Source organism: Patagioenas fasciata, chromosome 7 (genome assembly GCF_037038585.1).
Source record: "Patagioenas fasciata isolate bPatFas1 chromosome 7, bPatFas1.hap1, whole genome shotgun sequence".
NCBI lineage: Eukaryota > Metazoa > Chordata > Aves > Columbiformes > Columbidae > Patagioenas > Patagioenas fasciata.
The window spans coordinates 33,179,602-33,201,618 of record NC_092526.1 but is presented as its reverse complement, the minus strand read 5'-3'; the positions used below and the strand labels follow the sequence as shown (position 1 = coordinate 33,201,618).

Sequence of the window (22,017 nt, the reverse complement as noted above, 5' to 3'; positions counted from 1 at the left end):
TGTACTTGTTCCAAGCACTGTACAAACATTAACTACAGTAATTAAGCTGTAATTAATTAGAGTAACTACTAATCAGTGTAAATAACGATGCATCTGGAGGTACCAAATGGAATTTGTGAACTGAAAGCAAATTTCCATGTTCAGGAAAATGGCATCAAATATAAAATGGCACCAGTAAAAGGCAAAACCAGATGGAGGTTAAAGTGAGAGCCTGAGAGCTGTGTCAGTCCACGATGGCTTCCCAGAAGGGAATCCCAGTTTGGCAGGTATTTTGTGACACAGCAAAGCTGATTTACTGATTTACTCCCTGGGCAACCTATCCCATCCGTAGGACTTTTCACAGTTCTTTCCAGGCTCCAAGCCCACTCCTCCCGCCTCAGCCGCATCGCTGCTGAAAGCCAGGGGCTGGAGCAAGGGATGAGATGGAGGATTGGAAGCTTGCGGTGGGGAGGATCAGCAGAGGAAAATACACAACAGATATAATTATTCCTTTTTTTTTTTTTTTCTGGTTCACACACTTTATATTTAACAAAATAATTTTTTAATAATATAGTCTTTTACACATCAAATATTGTTTCTAGACACTCCCTTCCCCCCCAGTTTTTACAGAATAGGTTGTTATTTTGTTTTTTGTTTTTTTCTCACTAGTTTCAGGCACACTATTGTTCGAAAATTTTGAAACTGGATAGTCATTGACAGGCAACAGCTTACAGAGAAATGTGGCGATGACTTCTTTAATGGTACCAGTTCAACTCGCAGGAAGCCAATGCTCAGCTGAAGTACGGCAATCACTGTGCTAGTGCTCATCCTACCCCCTGCCCTCCAGTAAAATGCAAAATCGGGGAAGAAATAAAAAATATAAAGGCAACAGTGTGCATAAACCAAGACAAATTGTGCTGATCTGCTTCGGTGAAGGATTTGCTGTCGTTGCTGCTACGAGCAGGTGCTGGACTGAAGTCTGAACAAAATAAGCACCATCGCCCTAATAGCCATGACCAAAAAGCAGCAAACCAAGCGTGGACAGTGATGGGTAAAGGCTCCTGCACTCACCTGGGAAGGGCAGAGCAGGGAAATGACATTGGTGGCTTTTCTCTCACAGTATCACTTGAAAGCCACAGCCTGAGAAAGCAAAAGGAGCTGAAAAGCCCAAAGGGGACCCTTGGAGTGATGGGGGCTGCTGGCGGTGATCTCTCCTCCCGGCAGGTAGGCATGTCGCTGCTTTCTGGAGAGACCCTTCACCAGGAGCTGATTCCGTGGACGTGGCCAGCCTGTCCCCAGCCCCTCACGCACCCTGGTTTGCTTTATCCCTGGCAGTACGGATGCTCCCAGGACCCAGGCAGAGCCAGGCAACCTCCCTTGTGCTGCAGCAGGGGGTCTTACCTGCCAGCTGAGCCGGTTTAGTGGCGGCACAGCAATGGGACATTTCTGGAAACCTCCCAAAGGGTTATGGGCAGAGGGGAGGATTAAAATATTTTAATTTTGTCTTGCAGTAGCAGAGTCCCACTGTCGTTGAAGTCAATGAAATGGTGCCTTTGGCTCCAGCAAGAGCAGCCTCAGCGCCAGCAGAACACGATGGGGCTCTGCTGGAGGCAGCAGAGTTGTGGCACAGCTGGGGCACATCTGGGACCCTCTTCCAACACTGATGCCCTAGCTGGGCATCGCACAGAGACATCCCAGGTAAGACGTTACTTTCTTGGTGCCTTTCCAAGGCTTTCTGGCTCACCGCCCATGCAGCTGGTGTTGTTTCTTGCTCCAATCAAGGTCACGGTGACTGTGTAGGTGTCTTTGACTTCATTGTCCCCACTCAGTGGAGAAAGTGTAACACAGATGCAGCTTCTGTCTTGGGTGTCCAGCTGTATACCTGTGCATCTAACTTGGCCCTTCTGCAGGTTACATTCCAGTTGGGGTATTTTAACCCTTCTTCCCCTTGTAATTTTTACCTCCCTCCTGGCCTTACCAACCCTCACCTTATAGACACGATAAAAATGATCCATAGCTGTATCGCCCTGACAATCCCAGGTTAGGAAGAGGCTTAAAAAAAACCAAATCACAATAGCAAAAAAACCTTAAATAAATAAATGCGAAAAACCCCATGATCCACACTGTAGAAAGTTAGAATGATGAATCAATCAGCATCTTGGAGATGTCACCAGTTCAAGAACTTGTATGGGCCCTCCCTTTTTTTTTTCCTCCCCAAATCTGACCACTGCACACCTACCAAGCATTGATAATTACAAAAGTAGATACCAGATACATAGTGTATAAAGTGAGAGGAAAGCAGGACAGTGTGGAATGGGAGACCCTTCCCAATGAGTAAAATCTCTGCTTGTATGAAACCCTTGCAGGTTTTGCTGGTGACCCTGTTGAAGCTGGCGGGAGGTTGGAGATGTGTGCAGCGTTGAAGCTGTTTCTTTGTCATCGTCATCATCCTCATCAGCGGGTTGTTTGGCTGGCGGTGCTGCTGGCTGGGGGTTTTGCCACTACAGAGCTTGCTTGCCCTGGCACTCACGCTTGGAGCACTGCGCTGGCTTCCACCAGTCCCCGTTGTGGCAGTGGCAGATGTTGCAGTCATCTACCTTCACTTCGATGCCAGCGGGAATTATCGTGGTTCCTGCAAAGCAGTTCGGACCTGCAAAAACACATGCGAATAATAGAAATGAATACTAGAAATAATTTTTTTGTTTGTTTTTTTGTTTTTAAATTGGGTGCAGCAGCTCTGCTATAAGCACCCACGAGCAGGTGAATGCTCAGTCTCAGCCCCTCACTGTTTTCCAGCTGCAATGTCACCACTGCTGAAATCAGCAGCAGCTCTCCCAGCTTTGCCCAACACAGATCACTTGTCTCAGGCTTTTTTTTTTTGTGCTCGCAGGCACTAAAAAGAAAATAAAAAAGGCTTGAAACTTTCCTTCTTCTGTTTCTGTACCCAGCCACTAATACAAATAGCACCAGTTGCATCATGGATGCACATGGCTTTTTTTGCTTAATTGCCCACTAATTTATTATTGCTTTTTCCTAAGATTTGGCTGCCAGACAGACAAGACCATGAGGGCAAGCATCAGGATACAGACCAGTTTTTGCAGCTTTATCCTGGTGAGTCTGCGCTGCAGGGACCAGAGCAAATTTATCCCCCAGGACTGTGATTGAATGCCCAGTAACCCCAGGGTTTCCCAGCAGTGTGGGGCTATTAACCATAAATTATTTATAGCATCAAATTAACAAAAATAATTCACCTCCCAAATAAGTTTTGTGATAAAATCTGTTTTTTCTCTAGGGCAATTCCTTTAATCTGCTCATTATTAGCAATTTTTTCTTTGGTTTCTTTATTGCACAATATCAAAGCTGAGCAGCAAATCAACAAGAATCCTATTTTCCTCTTTTTTTGTAAAAGCCCAGTGAATACCCATTGCTCAGCGGTCCCTCTGCAAGCCCTCTCCTCCTCCCCTCTTGCTCCCACATCAGTTAGCACTGGGAATTAATGTCAGAGCCAGCAGCACATGGAAAAAAAATTGGGGCGGTGGCATTCGTGGCATCAGGGAAGCGTGAAGACATTTGAAATGTGTCTCATGGCTCCAGTGCTGCTCTGAAATGTCACCCCTCGCCTGGCCACCACTTTTAATCTATGCCTCCAGTGCACAAGGTGCATTTGAAATATGACAACATGTACAGACATGAAATTACAAGCAAGTTGTTAGTTTTTAAAATAAGACTTAAGACTGTTTGAAAGGGAAAATAGGGTCCCTATGTGGCTGGAAACAGGCTGAGCTGTAGACAGGGTCTCATGTTTTATCATCTCAGAGAACTACTCATTTCATCTCGCTGATTTATTATTGCCCTGACTTTATTAAGATGCTCCTCAGGACCCTATGTTTAAGCTCAACAGGCCACCAGTTTAACAGGGCTTGGCTTAACCAGATGTAGCCAATTCTGGTTGCTGCCAAGCCAAATGGTGCCTGCATGCTGTTTGTGCTTAAGCACCCTCTCCCCTTTACTAAAGGCCTCTTCAAATGCAGATCAGCTCTACAGCAACTTTTAACATCAGTCTTAATGAAGCCACAGCAGAAAGGCCTGAGAGAGGTGCCCCTGATGGCTCCTCTACCAGTCTGGGGTGACCGGGTGTACCCCAGGGCTGCTGCTTCCTTCCACGGGCAGGACTTGGGATGCTGGGCAGGTCTGTATCTCTCCATGAAATGGCGATGATGCCTCCTCCTTCCCCTGGCCAGCATGCGAATCTGTCAGGATGCCAGAAAGAAACAGGCTTGTGCTCCCAAAAAGGAAGCACACTTGTTGAGCTGGAGTTGAGGCTAAGCAGGTCTGCTGGCTGTTGAGGACCAGTGCGCTGGGATGTTTTAAGCCTGCTTTGAGCTGGGCTTTGGGCCGGACAGCCTCCAAAGGTTCCCTCCAACCTCAGTAATGCTACAGTGCAAAGAACTTCAAAGCCAGGAGTTACCAGCCAAGGATACACAGTGATACAGAGAAGACAAACTCTATCTATGCACACATATATACGCTATGTGTGTTTTTTCTTTACATGCATTTGGTTGAAAAAGTCACAACGTGTTTTGGTCACGAGCTAAAGATTTTTGAAGCTGGTGACCCTCTGGAAGGCATGATCCTGGTTGGAAAGGCCGTGATCCCACCTGCGGTATTTCTCTGGCCACCCACTGAAGTTGTCACTTCTTCCTACAGCTTTTGGGTCCCTGCGCAGGCCAAGCTGCTGCCTGTGCTCTGCATCGCAGATTTTAATTCTCAACTTCATCAAGTCTGGTGGGTGTTGTGTGATGACACCCAGTGAGGACTTAGTTGTCAGGTCAGCTCATTTGCTGCTGTTAAACGTCTGGGACTCTGATGCAACGAAAAAGCCAACCATTGTAGCTGGCTGTACTTAAAGCTGAAGTAAGCGCCTGTTAATCTGTAAGAGGATGCTCTGATTGCCTGGTGATGTTGGGGACACCCAGAATGAGCAGCCTCCACACAGCAGCCTGCTCTGTGCTCTCAGAGCAAAAAAATCACACTTTTAATTAATATTTAAACAAAAAGCTTCCTCTGGAGATCAGGGTGGCAAGGAGAGGGGAAGATTGTTTTCCCTCTTGCTGCCCTGCAGCTGCCTGTTAATCATCTAATTTGAGAAGCCAATACTGCCTCAACACCCACACACGGCTCCAGACACAGACGGTGGATTTACAGCACCGTTCAACGTGGCTGAAAACGTGCAGGGGGCTGGTGGCGAGGGGAGCCGGTGTGTTTTTCTCAGTGAGCTGGGACTGGCTGAAGGGGAACTGCAAACTGGGGAAAAGCTTGTTCTTCCATGCGTCCTGCTTATCTGTCCATCCCACTGCTGCTCCATCATGGCCACAGCTGCCCTTTCTCCTCCTGGCAAGCCCTTCTTCCTCTTGAACTTCCCTAGTGGGGGGTCATTTTGAGAAAAAAATCATTAACCACACCTCATTAATGTCCCTATCCCAAGGCTGAGAAAGCAGACACCACGATGTAGAGAGGAGGTATGTACTAAAAGCATCACCCATGCCTTTGAGGTCCCCAGTGGGGAGGGGATCACTCATTTTGTGGACAGCACCAGAGCAACAACATCCCTGCCCCAGCCAAGGACATAGTGCGGGTCTGCAAAAGAGTAATTAAACACTAATAATCTGCCTCTCTGGTCTCTGGCATCTATTGAGCCAGGAAGAACCTGGCAAGCGCCTTCGTGACTAACGGAAAATCCTTGGGATGCAGCCATGTCCCCCACAAATAGAGTGAAGGGAAGAGGAAAAACTGCAGCTATTTTGGATAAATTGCAGTGACTGAAGGCTGGGAGGAACATCGGGGGTGGCCAAACCAGCCCTTGCTGAAGCAGCACTGAGCATCTCTGGGCATCTAAGCATCACCTGAGCACATCTGAGGAAGGAGCTGTATTCAGAGACTGAACCAAGGCAAAAATTACAGCTAATGGGTTTGTTTTCCTTTTTCTTGGCTTTCAGCAAAATGCCTGAAACCCTGGTGTTGGGCTCTACTACATCATCTGCCCTCTTATGAGTTGTTGTGCTCCTGTTTTGGGACATCCTTCTCTTCTGTCAGACCTTAGTACTTTTAATTTAGGCAAACACTACCATTGCTCTGGACCATTCCCCCCCCCAGCTCCTCCCCAGCACTCTCTCAGAATAGTCACGTCTGCATTCCCAGAGTGAAATGTTTTGTTTTGTGCACCACAGCAAGCTTTTTTTTGTTTTACACACCAATGCAATTTTTGCATTCTCTCTCCTCCCCCAATATCTCTACCCATATAGAAACGTGGATTTCTAACGAAAGGGAAAATTTCCACACTCCATTTCCATTAAATCAACTTAAATTCCCACTGTCTGGAACCAATGAAATCCAATTTTCCAGCACAGTCACTGTCAGCCAGTCCCCCCGCTCTTTTTTTCCCCCCATCTAAACTTCTCCTACCTTTATATTATACTTGAAAAGTGGATTGTGCTGATCCAAAATGGGATGCAGTGAGTATCACACCCACAGCTGAGGCACGAGAAAGAAGCAGTCAGACAGTGACACTGCACTGCTGAAAATACACCCCAGACAACTGGCATTTTCTATGCAATGGCACAAGTCACCAGCGAGTTTTCCAGAGACCTTGGGTTTTATAGGGCTGACAGCTAATGTGTTCCTGGAGACAACATGCCGCACCTGGGGATGCTATGTGGCTTTGGGATGTGTCTCAGAGAAGCTGCAGGTTGTGAGGCCATTACTGGATCCCACAGCAAGAAAAAAAGTTCGATTTTTGCTCTGCAGCACAGATAATTGGATTCCTTTAAGTTCTCTGATTTTTTTTTTTTTCCTCCCCTAGATCAGCCTCCCAAAATTTCAAAAGCTGAGTGCCCCAAAACCATCCTGCTGGGGACTGTCCTGAGCTTTTCTCACTGTGGCTTTGTGCTGCACAAAGGAGCAGGCTGAGACCAGGATCTCACAAACTGATGTTAGAAAAATCACAAAGAACGGGACAGAACAGCACAGCAACAGGGTTTTATTATCATTATTCAAAGGATGACACTGCTCAGAAACACTTGATGACATGTCAAGCACATCAAGAAAGTTACTTATGATAATAGCAGTAGGAACAAGAAGCTGCTTTAAGCAAGGGCTGTTTCCCTGGTCTTTGTAAAAGCATCTTAAACCATGACTGCGATGCAAACAGGTCAGTAATCATTCTCTTTTCCTTTCTCAGAGAGACTGATGGGAGAAATTTGCTGCTCCCACAGACAATATAATTGTGAGATTTGCTTTGCTTAACGTAATTAATACTCATGAAAGACCACAGCACTCTGGGCTGTTTGCTAGAACAACTGTGAAGATTTTTATGGAGATATATTAGGGCTGATCAGATGCTGTTTTGATGGGAGAGATGTAGCACAAAGAGAAAAATCATACCTGGTTTGTTGTCTGGGAAGAGTGATGGCAAATTTTGCAGCCATACGCTTAAGACCAGATCCCTTGGTGATAACCCACGTTGTGCTACTGAACTGCACCCCTGCTATGGAGGGGATACATCTAATCCCATGTATGGACACTAAGACACTCCTGCTACACCATGCAATGCCACTTAGGGGTGTGCAATTAAGTCCTCCTGGGACTCAGTGGCACTGTGGTGCTTCAAAGCAACCCAAACCCCCCATACGAGACACTATCACCCTGGAAAAAACTCATGTCCCAAATGCAAGAGGAGCAACCATTCCAGCTTGCAAGCATACTACATCTGCATGGTCCCCACAATGGGGATGTGGAGGAAAACATCTGAATTCAAGAGCATCCTGCACAGATGGTGAGTTAAAGCTGAAAAATCACAGGAGCATGGGGTTTGATGCTCTCCAATGGCACGACCACACTGTGTCACACTGTTGCTTTGGAGCCACTCAGCTCCCAGTTGCATCTCAGGTGGGTTGTACTGAAATTGACAGCTTACAGCAGCTCTGAATTCAGCTTTGTGTGTTCAAAGAAGCAATAAGAGGAAATAAAATGTTACGCACAGCAGCAAGCAAAAATCACTTCAGACCAACTGTGATATTCAGATTTGCCCTGAACAGCATCTTGCACAAGACAACGCTCATCGCCTTCACTGGGACTTTTCATGGTACAACGTCTGATTTCAGTGAGCAAGTGGTATTTTTCTTCTGGTTAAATATTTTCCAGTGATAATCCTGTGTCTCCCACCACTCCATTAAGAGCCTCCCCCATCCCTTTAGGAAATATTAATGCTGACTCCACGAGAATTTAGCTTATTTGGTCAATGGATAACATTGTCAAGGAGAGAGGTGATGGTGGCTATGCTTATCTACCTGGCACCTGTTTAGACAGCTGCTAAATAGCACCTCCATTTAAACAGCCATCCCCCAGGCCCCTGCATGATGCACCCCACAATTAAAGCAGAAGATAGTGGTGTTTCCTGACACTACTTAGGAATGGATACAGCCTGAAAACATCCCCATGGATGCTCACTCCGCTGAATGAGTCTTGACAACTTTGTTTTTTGAGCTCAACCACAAATGCAACCGTGTGTGGGAATTTACTGCTGGCAAGTTGTGCCAGACTGGGGGAGTTGTTTCTAGTGAACGTGGCTAAGTGTCTTGTCAGTGGGAAGGTGGATTTTTCTTTGCACATCTTCACAAAACAGGCATCTCATAGTCTTCACCATGACCATCCCACGCCATAAGCTATGCAGTCTCCAGTGCTGGTGACCATCACTCCCATCATTGCTTGGCTGAAACAACCACTTGCAAAGCAACGACCAGGTGAGGGTTAATTGCAGACCAAAACCTGCACAAGGATGCTTGTGGACAACTCCTCCTCAACAGAGAAAGAGGAAAAACACAGCAGAAATACAAGTGATCCCCAGGTTCTGGTGCAAAGGGCAGAAATTGCTGTCTGCCTGCACCTTGGGAACTTTTCCCACATCCAGGCTGAACTCTGTGCTCAGAGGGAAGAAAAAAAAAATAGCATCCTGTTTTTAACGACAGACCCCATTTCTGGAGGCTAACACATCTCCTCTGTGCTGATCCTGCAGGATCTTTTCAAATGTTCATTTAGCTGTGTCAACACTATTTATGCGATCACTTCAGATTGCAAGAGAGGAGCTCAACTTGTGGCTTTAATTAACAAGCTGAGAAGGGAAGAAGTCTTGTTTTTGCTGTCTGGTACCATGACTGCCTGCCGCCCCCTCTCCCTGGGGGGAGTAGAAGGCAGCGGGTGAAGCCAGAGGCGAGACATAAAGAACTCAGTTGCTGATGCTGAGATTTGCCTTATTGGAAATTAAATTTGGCGATGCTCTGCAGGCAGCGCTGAAAACCCCAACAAAATATAACAACCCTGGAATTTTTTTTTTTGGTGTGCGTGTGTTAGGAAGAGGTAGAAGCTGAAGGTCTCAGCTCGAAGCACTGCTGAAGCCTGAGGGTGAATCGGAAACGGGGCTGCTACGATCATGGCGCATCAGGGAGGTGAGTTCACACTCCAATAATGCCCACGTCTAACCCCTGGTCTGTGACTAGTGGCAGCAGTGTGGTGGCAGGAGGGATGGGAGCATGCTGTGGCTCTGCCTCCTCCCTGCCTCCAGGCTACGGAGGACACAGCTCTTTGCAGATGATAAGGCACTGCTTCATCCCACATGTTCCCAATACACACATCAGGTTAAAATACCTACCCCCTGGGCTCCCATACAGCCCAAGTTCAACACCACCCAACCTGCATGAAGGCTCCTACAGGGCTGGAAACCAGACTGTCTCAGGCCAGTCCCCCCATCAAGATCACCAGCAAGACTTTGAAAGACCCTTTCTGGCCCACTCGCCCTCTCCAGCAGAAGTCAAGCTCTCCTAAGCTGCCTGCACCCAAACATGGATGTTGTGGCAATGCCTCGACCACCACCCCTGAAAAATCTGGATGCTGCTCCATCTTTGAGAGAGACCGGGAGTTGAGTCCACCAAACCACATTGGCCTCAGCACTGAAAACTAAAAAATCCCTACAGCAGACAGGTGGTGGGTGCTGGAGATGTCAGTCCTCGCCTCTGTAAGCAAAACACTTTGCAGAGCCATCTGCCACCCCAAATGCTAATTGGCAGCACATCTCAGCTTGGGAGCACCGCGTGCGGGAGCACATCAGTATTTTCAGCATGGGTAGGTGAAAGTTGGTCACCAGTACAAACAAGCCATCATCTGCTCACCCCCCCATGCCATCAAAGACCTGTCAGATGGCAATCACGTCCGGCGGGTGTGAGGAAACCCAACCCAGTGTGGTGGCTGCCAGGAAGGTGATGTCTCTATCTGGCAGGTGGAGGGCTCTGTCTCGTAGTAGGGTAGGCGGCAAACAGGGAGAAAGAGGGAGGCGGGAAGGGAAGGGAAGGGAAGGGAAGGGAAGGGAAGGGAAGGGAAGGGAAGGGAAGGGAAGGGAAGGGAAGGGAAGGGAAGGGAAGGGAAGGGAAGGGAAGGGAAGGGAAGGGAAGGGAAGGGAGGAAGGGAGGGAGGGAGGGAGGGAGGGAGGGAGGGAGGGAGGGAGGAAGGGAGGAAGGGAGGAAGGGAGGAAGGGAGGAAGGAAGGAAGGAAGGAAGGAAGGAAGGAAGGAAGGAAGGAAGGAAGGAAAAGAAAGGAAAGAAAAAGAGAAGAAAAGAGAAAGAAGAAAAGAGAAGAAAAGAGAAGAAAAGAGAAGAAAAGAGAAGAAAAGAGAAGAAAAGAGAAGAAAAGAGAAGAAAAGAAAAGAAAAGAAAAGAAAAGAGAAGAGAAGAGAAGAGAAGAGAAGAGAAGAGAAAAGAAAAGAAAAGAAAAGAAAAGAAAAGAAAAGAAAAGAAAAGAAAAGAAAAGAAAAGAAAAGAAAAGAAAAGAAAAGAAAAGAGAAAAGAGAAAAGAAAAAGAAAAAAAGAAAAGAAAGAAAAGAAAGAAAGGAAGAGCAAGCGAGCAGCACCTTTTTTTGGCAACAGGCCCAGGAGTGAGTGGATGCTGGGATGAAATCATTGCAGGTTTCATCCCCTCATATCCCCCGAGTTGAGGGATGAAACCCAACGCAGGTATGAAATGCTTTGAGGAGGGGTGTAAGCAAGCACAGGGCCAGCGGTGGTGCCAGCAGCCCCCCAGCCCTCTGCCAGTCACAAGCTCAGGAATTCCTCTGTGCATCTTTGTTGTTGATGTTGTTATTTTACAATCCCAAAAGAAAGCCCTGCTCGGACCTAAAGTATGTAGGTATATATATATGTCTGCGTACGTACATATAAGAAAAACCAAGGAAGTTTGAAAGATGTATTTCACACAGACTTTTTTTTTGTTGCTCATTTGCTTTCATCCGATGTTGTTCTGAAAGGACAGGATGTTTGTGCAAGCTTTTCCACCATATCTTAGCCTACTTCATTCACTAGCACAGACAGTATTTTCGTATTTGTAAAGAGCTCCTGGCAAGGTGGGGATGTCAGTCCTGGCCTCTCTGCTGAAAGGAACAAAAATATGGATATGTGCAACAACGGACCAAGTGATGTTTCTGCGACAAGGCCACCTTCTGCCTGGGATGTTTCCACTTTTAGGCAGAATATTACATGACGATGGCTCTTAGCCATTGTAACACAGGTCACCTCGAGGTGACCCCAATGCGGAAGCTTCACTCTTCCTTTGCCACCTTATCCAGCCACCCATGGAGACATGGCACATCCAATAAATGTCCCCAAGTTCACTCTGTTTTCTAAAGTGTTGCAAAATGAGAGCCTTCTCTTCATTTGTGGACAAACCCCACTATCTCTGATTAAAAGCTCCCTGGAGTCAACTGGTGGTATCTCCTAGACATCCAAGAGCTTTCAATCTTGCGCACTGTTGCCCCAAAGAACTAATCTCCTCTGAAGCTGATTTGCAGCACTTTGCCACCATTCCTGCATATTTCACTCCTCACAAGATGATGCTCAGCTCTTCTCAAGCACTGCCTGTTTACATGAGAGATTTTTTCGACCCATAATTCACATTGCTGGGTGCCTGAAGATGCCTTAAAGTTATTTAATCTTTGCATTTATATATCTATAGATATATATCTATCTATATCTGCAGTATCCTTCTCCAATCTAAATCCAAGTTGCTCACTCTAAGCAAGCCCTACATCGTTAAAAGGAGTGCATTAAGAAGGCAAGACTGAGATAAAAAGCTAAATTCAGGGCAACAGGAGCCTTTCCACTGACTATTGCCAGTGATGAAGCCAGCACAAGATGTGAAATAAAATACACCTGCAGCTCTCAACCGGTCTAGCAGGATGGTGATGTCCTGGTGGCCCTGTGTCACCTTCTGGCTCTCAAGTGGAGATGTTCACATCATCTGGGCTTTGCTCATGCGCTGCCTTGGAGTCTAATGAATGCGGGGGACCCACTCAAGTTCTCTGAATTATGACCTGGCTACCAGTGACACAGACTGATTTAACCCTCACTGCTTTGCACTATGGTTAGAAAATTACCGATAGCTCATTATCCATCTTAATCAGGAGCAACAAACAAATGAGGGACAGGGAGACATCCAGAAGGGAATACACTGCATTACTCCTCCTTATTGATAGCAGAGTTACTTAATTTGATGTGGAGACATAACTTCAGGCATCACTAAATACTGAAGCAGGAATCTTTTGGTGCAAGGAAGATCTATGGGTGCAATTTAAAAGCAGTCTGTTTAGGAGCGGTGACATCTACCAGTGCCAATACAGATCTGAGCTGTGCAGACGGACTTGAGGTTATCACTCAGCAAGTTAAATAAAGACAGCAGCTCTTGGACACTTAAAAAGCACTGGCTGAAAATTGCAGCCCCACTTCTCTCTTCATTCACTGCCCTTGTGGGGTGAGCATGACGACGGGGGACCAAGTCCAAGGTTGATGCTGGTTCAGCACAGGCATCTGCAGAAAACAGATCTCAAGCAGTGCCAATGACTGACAGCTGCTGGCGGCGGGTATGAGGGGATGCCGAACAGGGCAGCTCCAGGGTTAAAGCTCAGAAGGAGCAGAACTCTTCCTCCAGCAGGAACAGCGTGGATTGAGATATGATAACAACCTACCGGGAGTCCCAACTGTGAGAACGAATCTTTTAAATCAGCTTTTTTTTTAACAATCCAAGACTAATGCAGATAATCTAAGAAACATGATCCAAGCACACTAAAGAAAACAGGGTAGGCAGTACGTTTCCTACTGCTTTAGATTAAGGGTGTTTGCCTCATCGTACGGGCATTTACTCTGAGCCCATACACCCAGACTATTTCTGATCCCAAGTGAAACCACAGCTGGGAGCGTGTCTGCATGCACTTCATACTCCACCTGCCCCATTTTACTGGGTTTCTAACCCAGTGGTAGGTTGTGGACTGTTGACCAGCAGTGTCAGGAATTGCTGCAGTGCAAGTTAATAGGCAATGGCAAATTTATAATAATTTACCAAGGCACACTCTCTGGTGATGGAATAACACACCCGAATTGAGGGGAGCATTGATGGCAAACCACCGTTACCAAAGTCAAGGAGGAGCCAACACACGGCATGTCTCAGGATGAGCTCTCAGACAGCAGAAGAGCAAACTACAGGGCTACAGACCTAGCCTTAAATACCAGGTTTCCCCTCTCCTCTTTTAATATAAAATGCAGGTTGGCATTTTCAAAGTCACCTATGGGATTTGCACACCAAATTCCTCTTCATTATAAAAGGATCTACGTGTGCAAATACCTTAATCAGCATTGAAAAGTTTAGCTTATGGTAAAAAAAAAAAAGCAAGCACAGGCAAGGCACTCGGCTTTGCAAAAGTAGATACTCTGCATATAAACAGCTTTTCTGAAGCCCATTTTTACTGTGTACATTCAAGCTTGAAGAAGGAAAACAGTAACACCTCAAAGACAGCAATAACCATCTATTAAGTGAGAAAAGCATGTTTCAACATTTACTTGACCAAACAAAAAGGATTAGCTCTTAAAAATCTCTTTGCAGACAGCATAAAGCTTTGGGAGAATACCATAGTTTAAAAAAAAAAAAAGGTAATTTTAATTGCAGGCAATGAAAGCTGTTCCTAGGCCATTATAACCTTTCAGGTAAGTAATAGGCTTTTAAAAACTTGTCTAAATAGATATTTCCTAAAATGAACTCCAACAGTGTTGAAGGTACATTAATTCTTTTAATGGTTCAAACGTGGCAAATAAGGCAGGATGTGTTTTTTTGGACCAGGTATAAAATAGAACTACCACTAAAATACTGCATCAGTTTACAAAGTTACCAGTAAAATCAATAGTCAAAGGCAGGAAAAGCTGGACCTTCTAGACACTAAACCTTTAACTGAAGAAATATATATCCAAAGGGTATATATTAGTATATAACATGTTGTTGCATTTCTGCCACCTTTCCCTCCCCAGCTGTGGTCCTTTACAGCTGCTGTTTCCCAGGTGACCCCAAAAAAGGAGCAAACTTGGCCTGTGACTTGGCTGGACGTTCATCCTGCCCCATCAGCCTCCCAAGGCACTGTTCTTGGACACCATCGGGGAGCAGCAGCTCCAGCAACAGCTTCGTCCATGAAGACATGAGGGAAAACCCTTATCTAGGGAAGCAGACAAATCACCCTCGCTTGCCAAAGCGCCAGGTCTTTGCTCTCTGCCTGTGTGTCTCCATTCAAAGGCAAAGGTTAACAACAAAAGAATAACAACCGGGACTTCTTCTCTGGGTCTTCTGAGCTTTTAGCCAACTTATTCACCTCTTGGTTGTACTCGGTGTGAAAATTTAATGATTTTTATGGCCCATTTAAACCTTTTAATGTCTTTTTTCTTCACAAAAAAATCCCCACATTTGGTGTAAGAATTAAAACAGTATTTCATCCTTAACTGCAATCAGAGATGATGTATGGAATAGAGCTGGCTGCACGTCAAATCAGCATAAAGCCAGAACTGAATCTCACTTGGTCACTACAGCTGTGCATGATGTTTTACGGCATGTTTTTTTTTTCCATATCAATCATAAATGAAGTGAGAACCATGACCATGATAATTTTCTATAAATCAGGAGTAAAAAAAATGCAAAACAGGAATAAGACAAGGAGCCAGGATTACTATATATTCATTTGAGTTGTGCATTTATATGTGCAGTCTACTGAAAACTCAACCCACCGGTGGACAGTGAAACTGCAGTGTTTGATTCAGGGTGATGGTTGCACCACAACACACATTAGTTGTGGCAATGGTTGCCTGTTGGTATGAGTAAACTTCTGTGCAAGCCTCTTATCAAGGGGCAGAAGGGTTTCTTTAGCACAGTCAGGATGAACCTTCCTCTCCGACTCAGAACACAGAACTTCATCGCAATCCAGATGACTGTAGGAATGAGTAAATTGGTAGAAAAATGCCTCTATGTCTTTCTGCCGGCGTGAGATGAAATGTGAAGCTTTGAGAGCATCAGAGTAGTCCCATTTTTTTTTTTCCACCTGGCGACAGCTTTTTCTGATGAGGATTTTGAACATGGGATCATGTTAGAAACGGAACTTCAAAGCAAAGCAGTAACTTTTCATGTAAGAAGAGAGCTGCTGCTGAAAGCATTTCTTTCTGCTCCCAGTTCCTGTTTGAATTGTCAGGTTTTCTGTTGCTGGCTTTGAGCAGAACCCAATTTTGACACTTTGTGTGACATGGCAAGCCCATCTCCTGCTGTCTTCTCCATCATTCCCATCCTTCTGGCCTCCAGGGTCTTCACCTCCATTCTGCACCCTCCTGGCCTCCATGACGATGAACACAGAAATGACTGGCCATGGGCATGCAAGACCCAAGTGAAATGTGAATTTAATGAACATGTGTGTGGATAAAAGCTAGACATCTAAGTCAGGAACCACAGGTTCCCTTTCCAGCTAAAGGACGGACTCTTCTGGAGAGTGTTTAACAGAGCCAAGTGGCACCAGCCTTTGGGTTTGCCTTTTTGTCACACTTTTAAGTCTGCCAAATATCAACCCATCCCAACATCCAGGCCAGGCTGCCATAGCAAAGCTCTCACTTTCATGCAAATCCCTACAAATGATTGATTACCCGGAGAAAGGGAACAACCACAATGGCAGAAACATCATTTCTTAATTTGTTTAGGGAATTTAATTTCCTGCCTAGGACATGGAAAACGAAGCTCCAGAAAACATCTCCCCTCTGACCCCACCCCACGCAACTGATAAGCCTGATGTTAGAGACAAGCTGCGGTGCCAAGATCTGCAGCTCCTGGTGGAACAGAAGGAAGGGGCAGGGCAGGATGGATGGAACCTCGAAGGGACATATGGGGAGAGCAAATCACTGCAAGGACAAGCACACCTTGGGCTGATGGACAGATCGAGACACCCAGAGGTTGGTGCTTCTGGAATAAACAGGCTCCTAAACCCCGCTTATGTGACCTACCCTGATTTCTCCAGCAGCTGCAAAAGCAGCTTTAATCCATGTTTTGTCCCCAGATTTTGGTCTTCCGAGAGCCCATTATGCTACCTGAATTTAATGGTATCCATGGCATTTGCACAATGCTTTCGGATGGCGCCATGCAAAGAGTCAGGTTGCTAATAAAACTAAAATGAGTGGTGCTGGTTTTGCATGTGAATAGTTGCATTTAACAAAATCATCAAATGGAAAAGGATCATCCTTTCCTTTGCTAATAATTCTGGGTGTCACTACAAAATGCATTACAACAATATATGTGGGCTTTTATACTCGAGCAGGTGCCATGTGATATTACGCTGATGTGTCAGGACAGGATAGTTATTTTGCACCGTAAGGTAGCAGCTAGGAATGATGAAAGGCTGAGGAAAATTCGTGATGAATAGATGTGGTTCTGGATCCCTCCCCCACAAATTTTCAGAATGCTTCGTTACCCCTCTTTCTGCCAGTCTGTTTTAATTACTTAATTACTGGAGAAAGCTATTACTCACTCTCTGATCTCGGTGGCACCACAGTATCCGAATGGCTTGCAGCTGAGAGCCTGTTATCATCTCATCATTCCTGTGGGGTAGGGAAGTGCAGAGGGGAAACTGAGGCACAGAGGCAGTGCCCTGCTTGAGGGGAGGTGGGTCATTAAAACTAAACATAGCAGACAGCTCTTTTTAACAAAACTTGTAGGAACATGACAGGATTGAGGCTGCAAACTGTGTCCTCAAATGTGATGGAAATTGCCTGGTTGGTTCAGACCTTATTGGCAGGGGGAAGAGACTGTGGAATGGAGCGACAAAGTGATGGACAATGACTTCCAAACTAAATACCCCATTTCTGACCATTTCCATGCTCTGTAGCAAGTATTCCCTGCTGCCTTGTTTTTCCTGTGTTCATTTTGTCCTTTAGAATTGTTTTTAAAACCAGAAGGGGTATTTAGACATTAGAACAGCTACTGACCTGATACAAGTTAATGATTTTATAAAGCACCTAAAAAAATGCTTTACTTTAAAAGATTGATGTTTCCTATTGTATTTTTTCAATGCCAATTAATTACTTAATTCATTAGCAATGTAACACAAGAATAGTCTTTGAAAATCTGGTGCTCTGTGTAGATGCCTTTAATTATGGATAATTAAATACTGTGGAAGGACCTGATTATACCTCTGAGCATTTTCTAATCTGGAAAATGAAACAAGCTCTTGTGCTCTTGAACGCATATAACAAAAGCTGAGCTCAACAACTACATGCAGTGAAAAAGAGATGGAAAAAGAAAAAAAAAGGCACCCCAAAATCCAGACCAGCCCCAAACCCCGCAACTATAGTAGGGTAGAAATTCTGGGAGAAGCTTGAGGGCTTTGTGCACACCCTGCCTGGTTGACTTCTCTGCATGTCCACAGTCCTGGCCTTGTCAGGGATGAAAGTGGGAGCCAAACAAGCTCAACATGGAGCTGCTATGGCCAGCGAGCAAACACGGGCTCAGGGCAACTCGATGATAATGCTTGCTAAAGATGGGAACAGGTTTCCAGGTGCTCCTTTGTACCTACAGCTACAATAGCCAAAACTGCAACAAAGAGCAAAGCACTCTTCAAATGAAATCAAGGCTGACCTTGGAAGATGAAAACTTGCCAGGACCAGAAGTTATTTTATTAGCTTGGCTTTCCATTCCTCTACCTTCCTTTTTTTTTATTCCTTTTTTTCCTCTTTATTCCTCTGCAGCGATCGCAGTGTGAAAATTAGCATCCAGAGGGCTACAATAACAAGTGTCACTGTCTTGGAAAGGGTTTTAATCTCAGAAAAAAGCCAGGGAAATGTTTTTTTTGAAGACAGCATTGGCCCAGCGCTTTCAAGACAGATCCTTCCCTACCACAACTGAAATCCTGCAGTAGGCCAAAGGAGGTTTATTTTTGGATATGCTGGAAAAAAGGAGGAAAGGAGGGGCATCAGTGTCTAAATAAAGTCAATTTGTGCTGTCACGCCAGGCACCCTCGCTGTGTACAACCTCCTATCCTCCTCTCCCCAGTATCTTATTTATACTGTGGCCAATTCCTCCCAGCATCCCTGCCCCTCCTGCGCCCTCCCCGACCGACTGCCTTCTGCCTTAATTAAAAGCCACCAATTACGGTGCTGAGTGATAAAACAAGGCCAGGGGCTTTCTGCTGCCAGCGGCCAGTCCCGCTTGGCTGGCTGGGAGCTGACTTTTGCTGCTGGGCAGCCTGACCCAGCTCCCTAATGAATGGCAGGTTATCGATGCACCAAGCACATATGCTACAGAACAGGGCCATTAAGCACCATATCGCGGGCAGGCTATCAGCCAGCGAGACTAAAATATTTAAGTATTTAGTAGAGGCCAGGACTCGGTAAACCTCCAGTGGATGCTTTCGAGAGCAAACAGCATCTATTTATAACCCCCAGCCTCTTATTTTGCATCCTTCTTCCCTGGGCCATGAAGTGATTGCCAAACCCAGTGAATAAACTCTGTTGTCTTTATTGAAGGTATTTCTCCACTGGAAAATTTTGGGAGAAAAGCCAGGATGGGTTCTGTGAAACATCAGGGGCAGGACGACATGAGGGTGACATGTAAATGGGCTTCATGCTGGCACTGATTGATCAGGAGCACCGAAAAAGAGGGAAACTGTCACCTGTAATGCACGAGCTGCCTGTCTATGTTAAAGAGTCCAAGTATCAACCGCGACTTTATGGGTCCTGATATCCAAGTGCGGGGTGTTCCTCTGCCCTAGAGACTTCCTCCTGGGGTGTACTGCCGAAACCCTCAGCCGAGGCAGCTGATTTCATCTGAGAAATGCTGAAATTCAGCGACTGCGGGGTGAAATGCACAACTAGACACTGCAGACTATTGGACACGTTAGCGATGCCTCCCAGGAGCACGGTGGCTATGGTCATTTGTTGGGATTTTCTGCTTGACGCTGCCAAAAAAGGCTCCCTCCTACAGACAAGGGGTCAGAGACTCGCTGCTACCCCTCACTCAGATGACAGTGGGGGTAACGCTGAAAGACAGGGGTGTAGCAGACCCTACTGAGACAGCAAAAATGCTTCATTAAAAGAAGCTAAAAGGGCATTAGAAGGTGCCATGTCTGCAAACACCTCCAGACTCACAGCCTCTTTGACCTTACCCATTGGGAAAATTTTGGACACATGAGCTTATGGGGGAGTGTGTGTTATTTATTTATTTTTCCCAAGAGATAAATGGAAAACACAAAAGGTAATGATATGTAGCCCCTTTGCTCACTCCCTGCCTCTTAATACATACAATGAGGAAGAACCATTGAGATTGCCCCACCTTGAAGTCAATTCTCCACAAAACTGCAATTCAGCCAGCACATGCAATACTTGGTTTACTGCAGACTTCACTGTGTCAACGTTTTGTGCACCAGAGCAAACCAAGCCTACAAAGCCTCAGTTGGAAGGACAAAATGCACCAATTTCCTTGATGCACATTGAGCATCACCTACACATCTGTCAGATTGTATTGCAACAAGGAAAAGCTTTCACATCCGCTTTTAAACTGCAAAAAATGCTACTGAATGGAACAGAGGAGTAAGTAGGGGTGTGCGGACCCTCCTGGCCCAGACAAGCAAGCCCCCTGCACAGATAAATGCACCCTGGGAGGATGGCTGGCTGCAACTTCACCATTCGTCCCGAGGGGCAGCAGCGTCCCCTGACTCGAAGAGCATAGGACCAGCTTACACGGGCACAGGAACTGGCCCTGGCTATTTTTTGCTTTTAACAACTTCATTATTGAGCTGTTAGGACTGATAAGAGAGGGGGGCAAATCCTCAGCTGCTCAGAAAGCACAGGTGTTTCCCTTGGAGTAAGGCAGACAGGCCAATTTACACCAGTCTTAGGAACTGCACCACAGTGTATTTGCTCTCTGGGAGGCACGAATGCACGCATATCAAATCTATCTAATTGTTACCATTGTGGACAGCTTTCAACTTTTAATCACAGTTCTCTAAGTCCTTAATAATTACCATTTGACATTTCCTGTAATACATTTCTTTTTTGTTTGACACAGCTTGAATAGTAACCAAAAATCCTCTCTTGCTGCTTTCCCTGTAGAACGGCGAAGGTACCAGAGCCTCACATGCATCAACTGCAGTGTGTTGAACAAAAGCAAGCTAAATTAGTTCATTAATAGCTGGCAGCCACTGCCCTGATCCACAACCCGGCGAGCAGGTCTGCAGGACTGCCGTGTCGCCACGAAGGGGCCGGTGCCCACACCGCCCACGCGACTGCCGGCCCCTGCGTGCTAGCAGATAAGGGATGACGCATCGGATGCTGCTGCGGACCCGATTCAGATGAATAATCCTCATGCAAAAGGAGTCCCTTGGACGTCAGCGGTGGCTGCGATGAGTCAGAGATCAGAGAATGAGGCTTTTCTGAAAAGAACACCCAAGACTGGCTCAGACCTCATGAAATCAGAGCCTTTGACTTGTAATCTGAGCTGCGTGTCAGCTGCAGCACGTTCCTCTGCTCAGACACAGCCCAAGGAGCTGATGGGGGGGATTATTTACTTCACCATTTTTTGTAGTCCCTCCTGTACGCAGTGAGAGCTGAGAGGGGACAGCACAAAAACACACTGGTATTTCGGTTCACAAGCCAGAAACCAGGCAAGCGCACTGACCTGTGCTAATGAGACTCAGGAGTACCGAAGCAATATCGAACGAGGGCTCTTCCACCCGCGCCTCCTGACATTTCCCATGCATTTCAACCAGACAAGCAAGTGCAATTCTGCAATCCAAGGTGCTATTTTGCAAATAGCAAAGCCTGTGGGCCTGATCCTGTAAGGTGCGGAGGGTTTCCGAGAAGTGCTGGGTACCAGCAGTATTTTCCAGCCAGGAGTGGAAGGTGGTGGCCCCAAAGGCATCTAACCCCAGAGGAGTATTTTAACCCTGTCCTGGGCCAGAATACTTACCCAGAGCGAGAGCTGAGCAGGAAGCACATTTCCCATCACAGTCAGAGTGATCGCTGCTATTCCTCTCCCACTCAAAGGGAAGGAAAAGTTAAAGTTGCAAGCACTTTTTTGTTTTAATAAAAATCAGAGCAAGTAGTCTGAAGTAATTCATTGGGCAAAAAGTCCCTTCATTTTTGTCTTTCCTATCAGAAATGTTCCAAATTATCAAACAAAGATCTACATCCAAAACCATGTCAGCCCCAGTTGGGTTTTTTCCCAACTTTTTTTCTTTTTTTTTTTTTAAAACATATAAACAGCGAGTTTGCTTTAACGGGCCTTTTTCCTGGGGACGTTTCAGTGAGTCAGCATTTTCTGACCAACACATTTCCAGCTTCTTCAAATACTCCCAACCAGCTGCAGTGAAAAACGTCTGAGCTTTGAAAGGTCGGGGAGAACTTTGTGTGCTCATCTTCACACAGACCCATTTTTCCCAACAGATCCCTGTGCAGGACATCAGTAATTTTTGGTAAGCCAGCTCCTGCTTTGTTTATTCTAACAAAGAGGAGCTGTTCTAGCAGCACTGAACTCCTGCCACAAAATGTTTTCAACTGAGTCGAAAGTGTGGGTTAGTTGTTGTAATATCAGTTAAACCAGTTTACATAAGTTGTGGGACTGGTCCATATTTAGTTTTTTTAATTAAATCTACTTCCTGAATTC

General features: G+C 45.8%; 1 protein-coding gene across 1 annotated transcript in view; it reads right to left on the bottom strand.

Annotated features, from left to right (window-relative positions):
* Positions 1 to 512: 512 nt before the first annotated feature.
* Positions 513 to 22,017, bottom strand: part of VWC2L (von Willebrand factor C domain containing 2 like) — a 53,052-nt gene continuing 31,547 nt past the window's right edge. Inside the window, exon 4 of the mRNA XM_065841121.2 lies at positions 513 to 2,629. Coding sequence (XP_065697193.1) covers positions 2,481 to 2,629 — 149 coding nt within the window. The 3' untranslated portion in view covers positions 513 to 2,480. The remainder of the gene's footprint in view (positions 2,630 to 22,017) is intronic.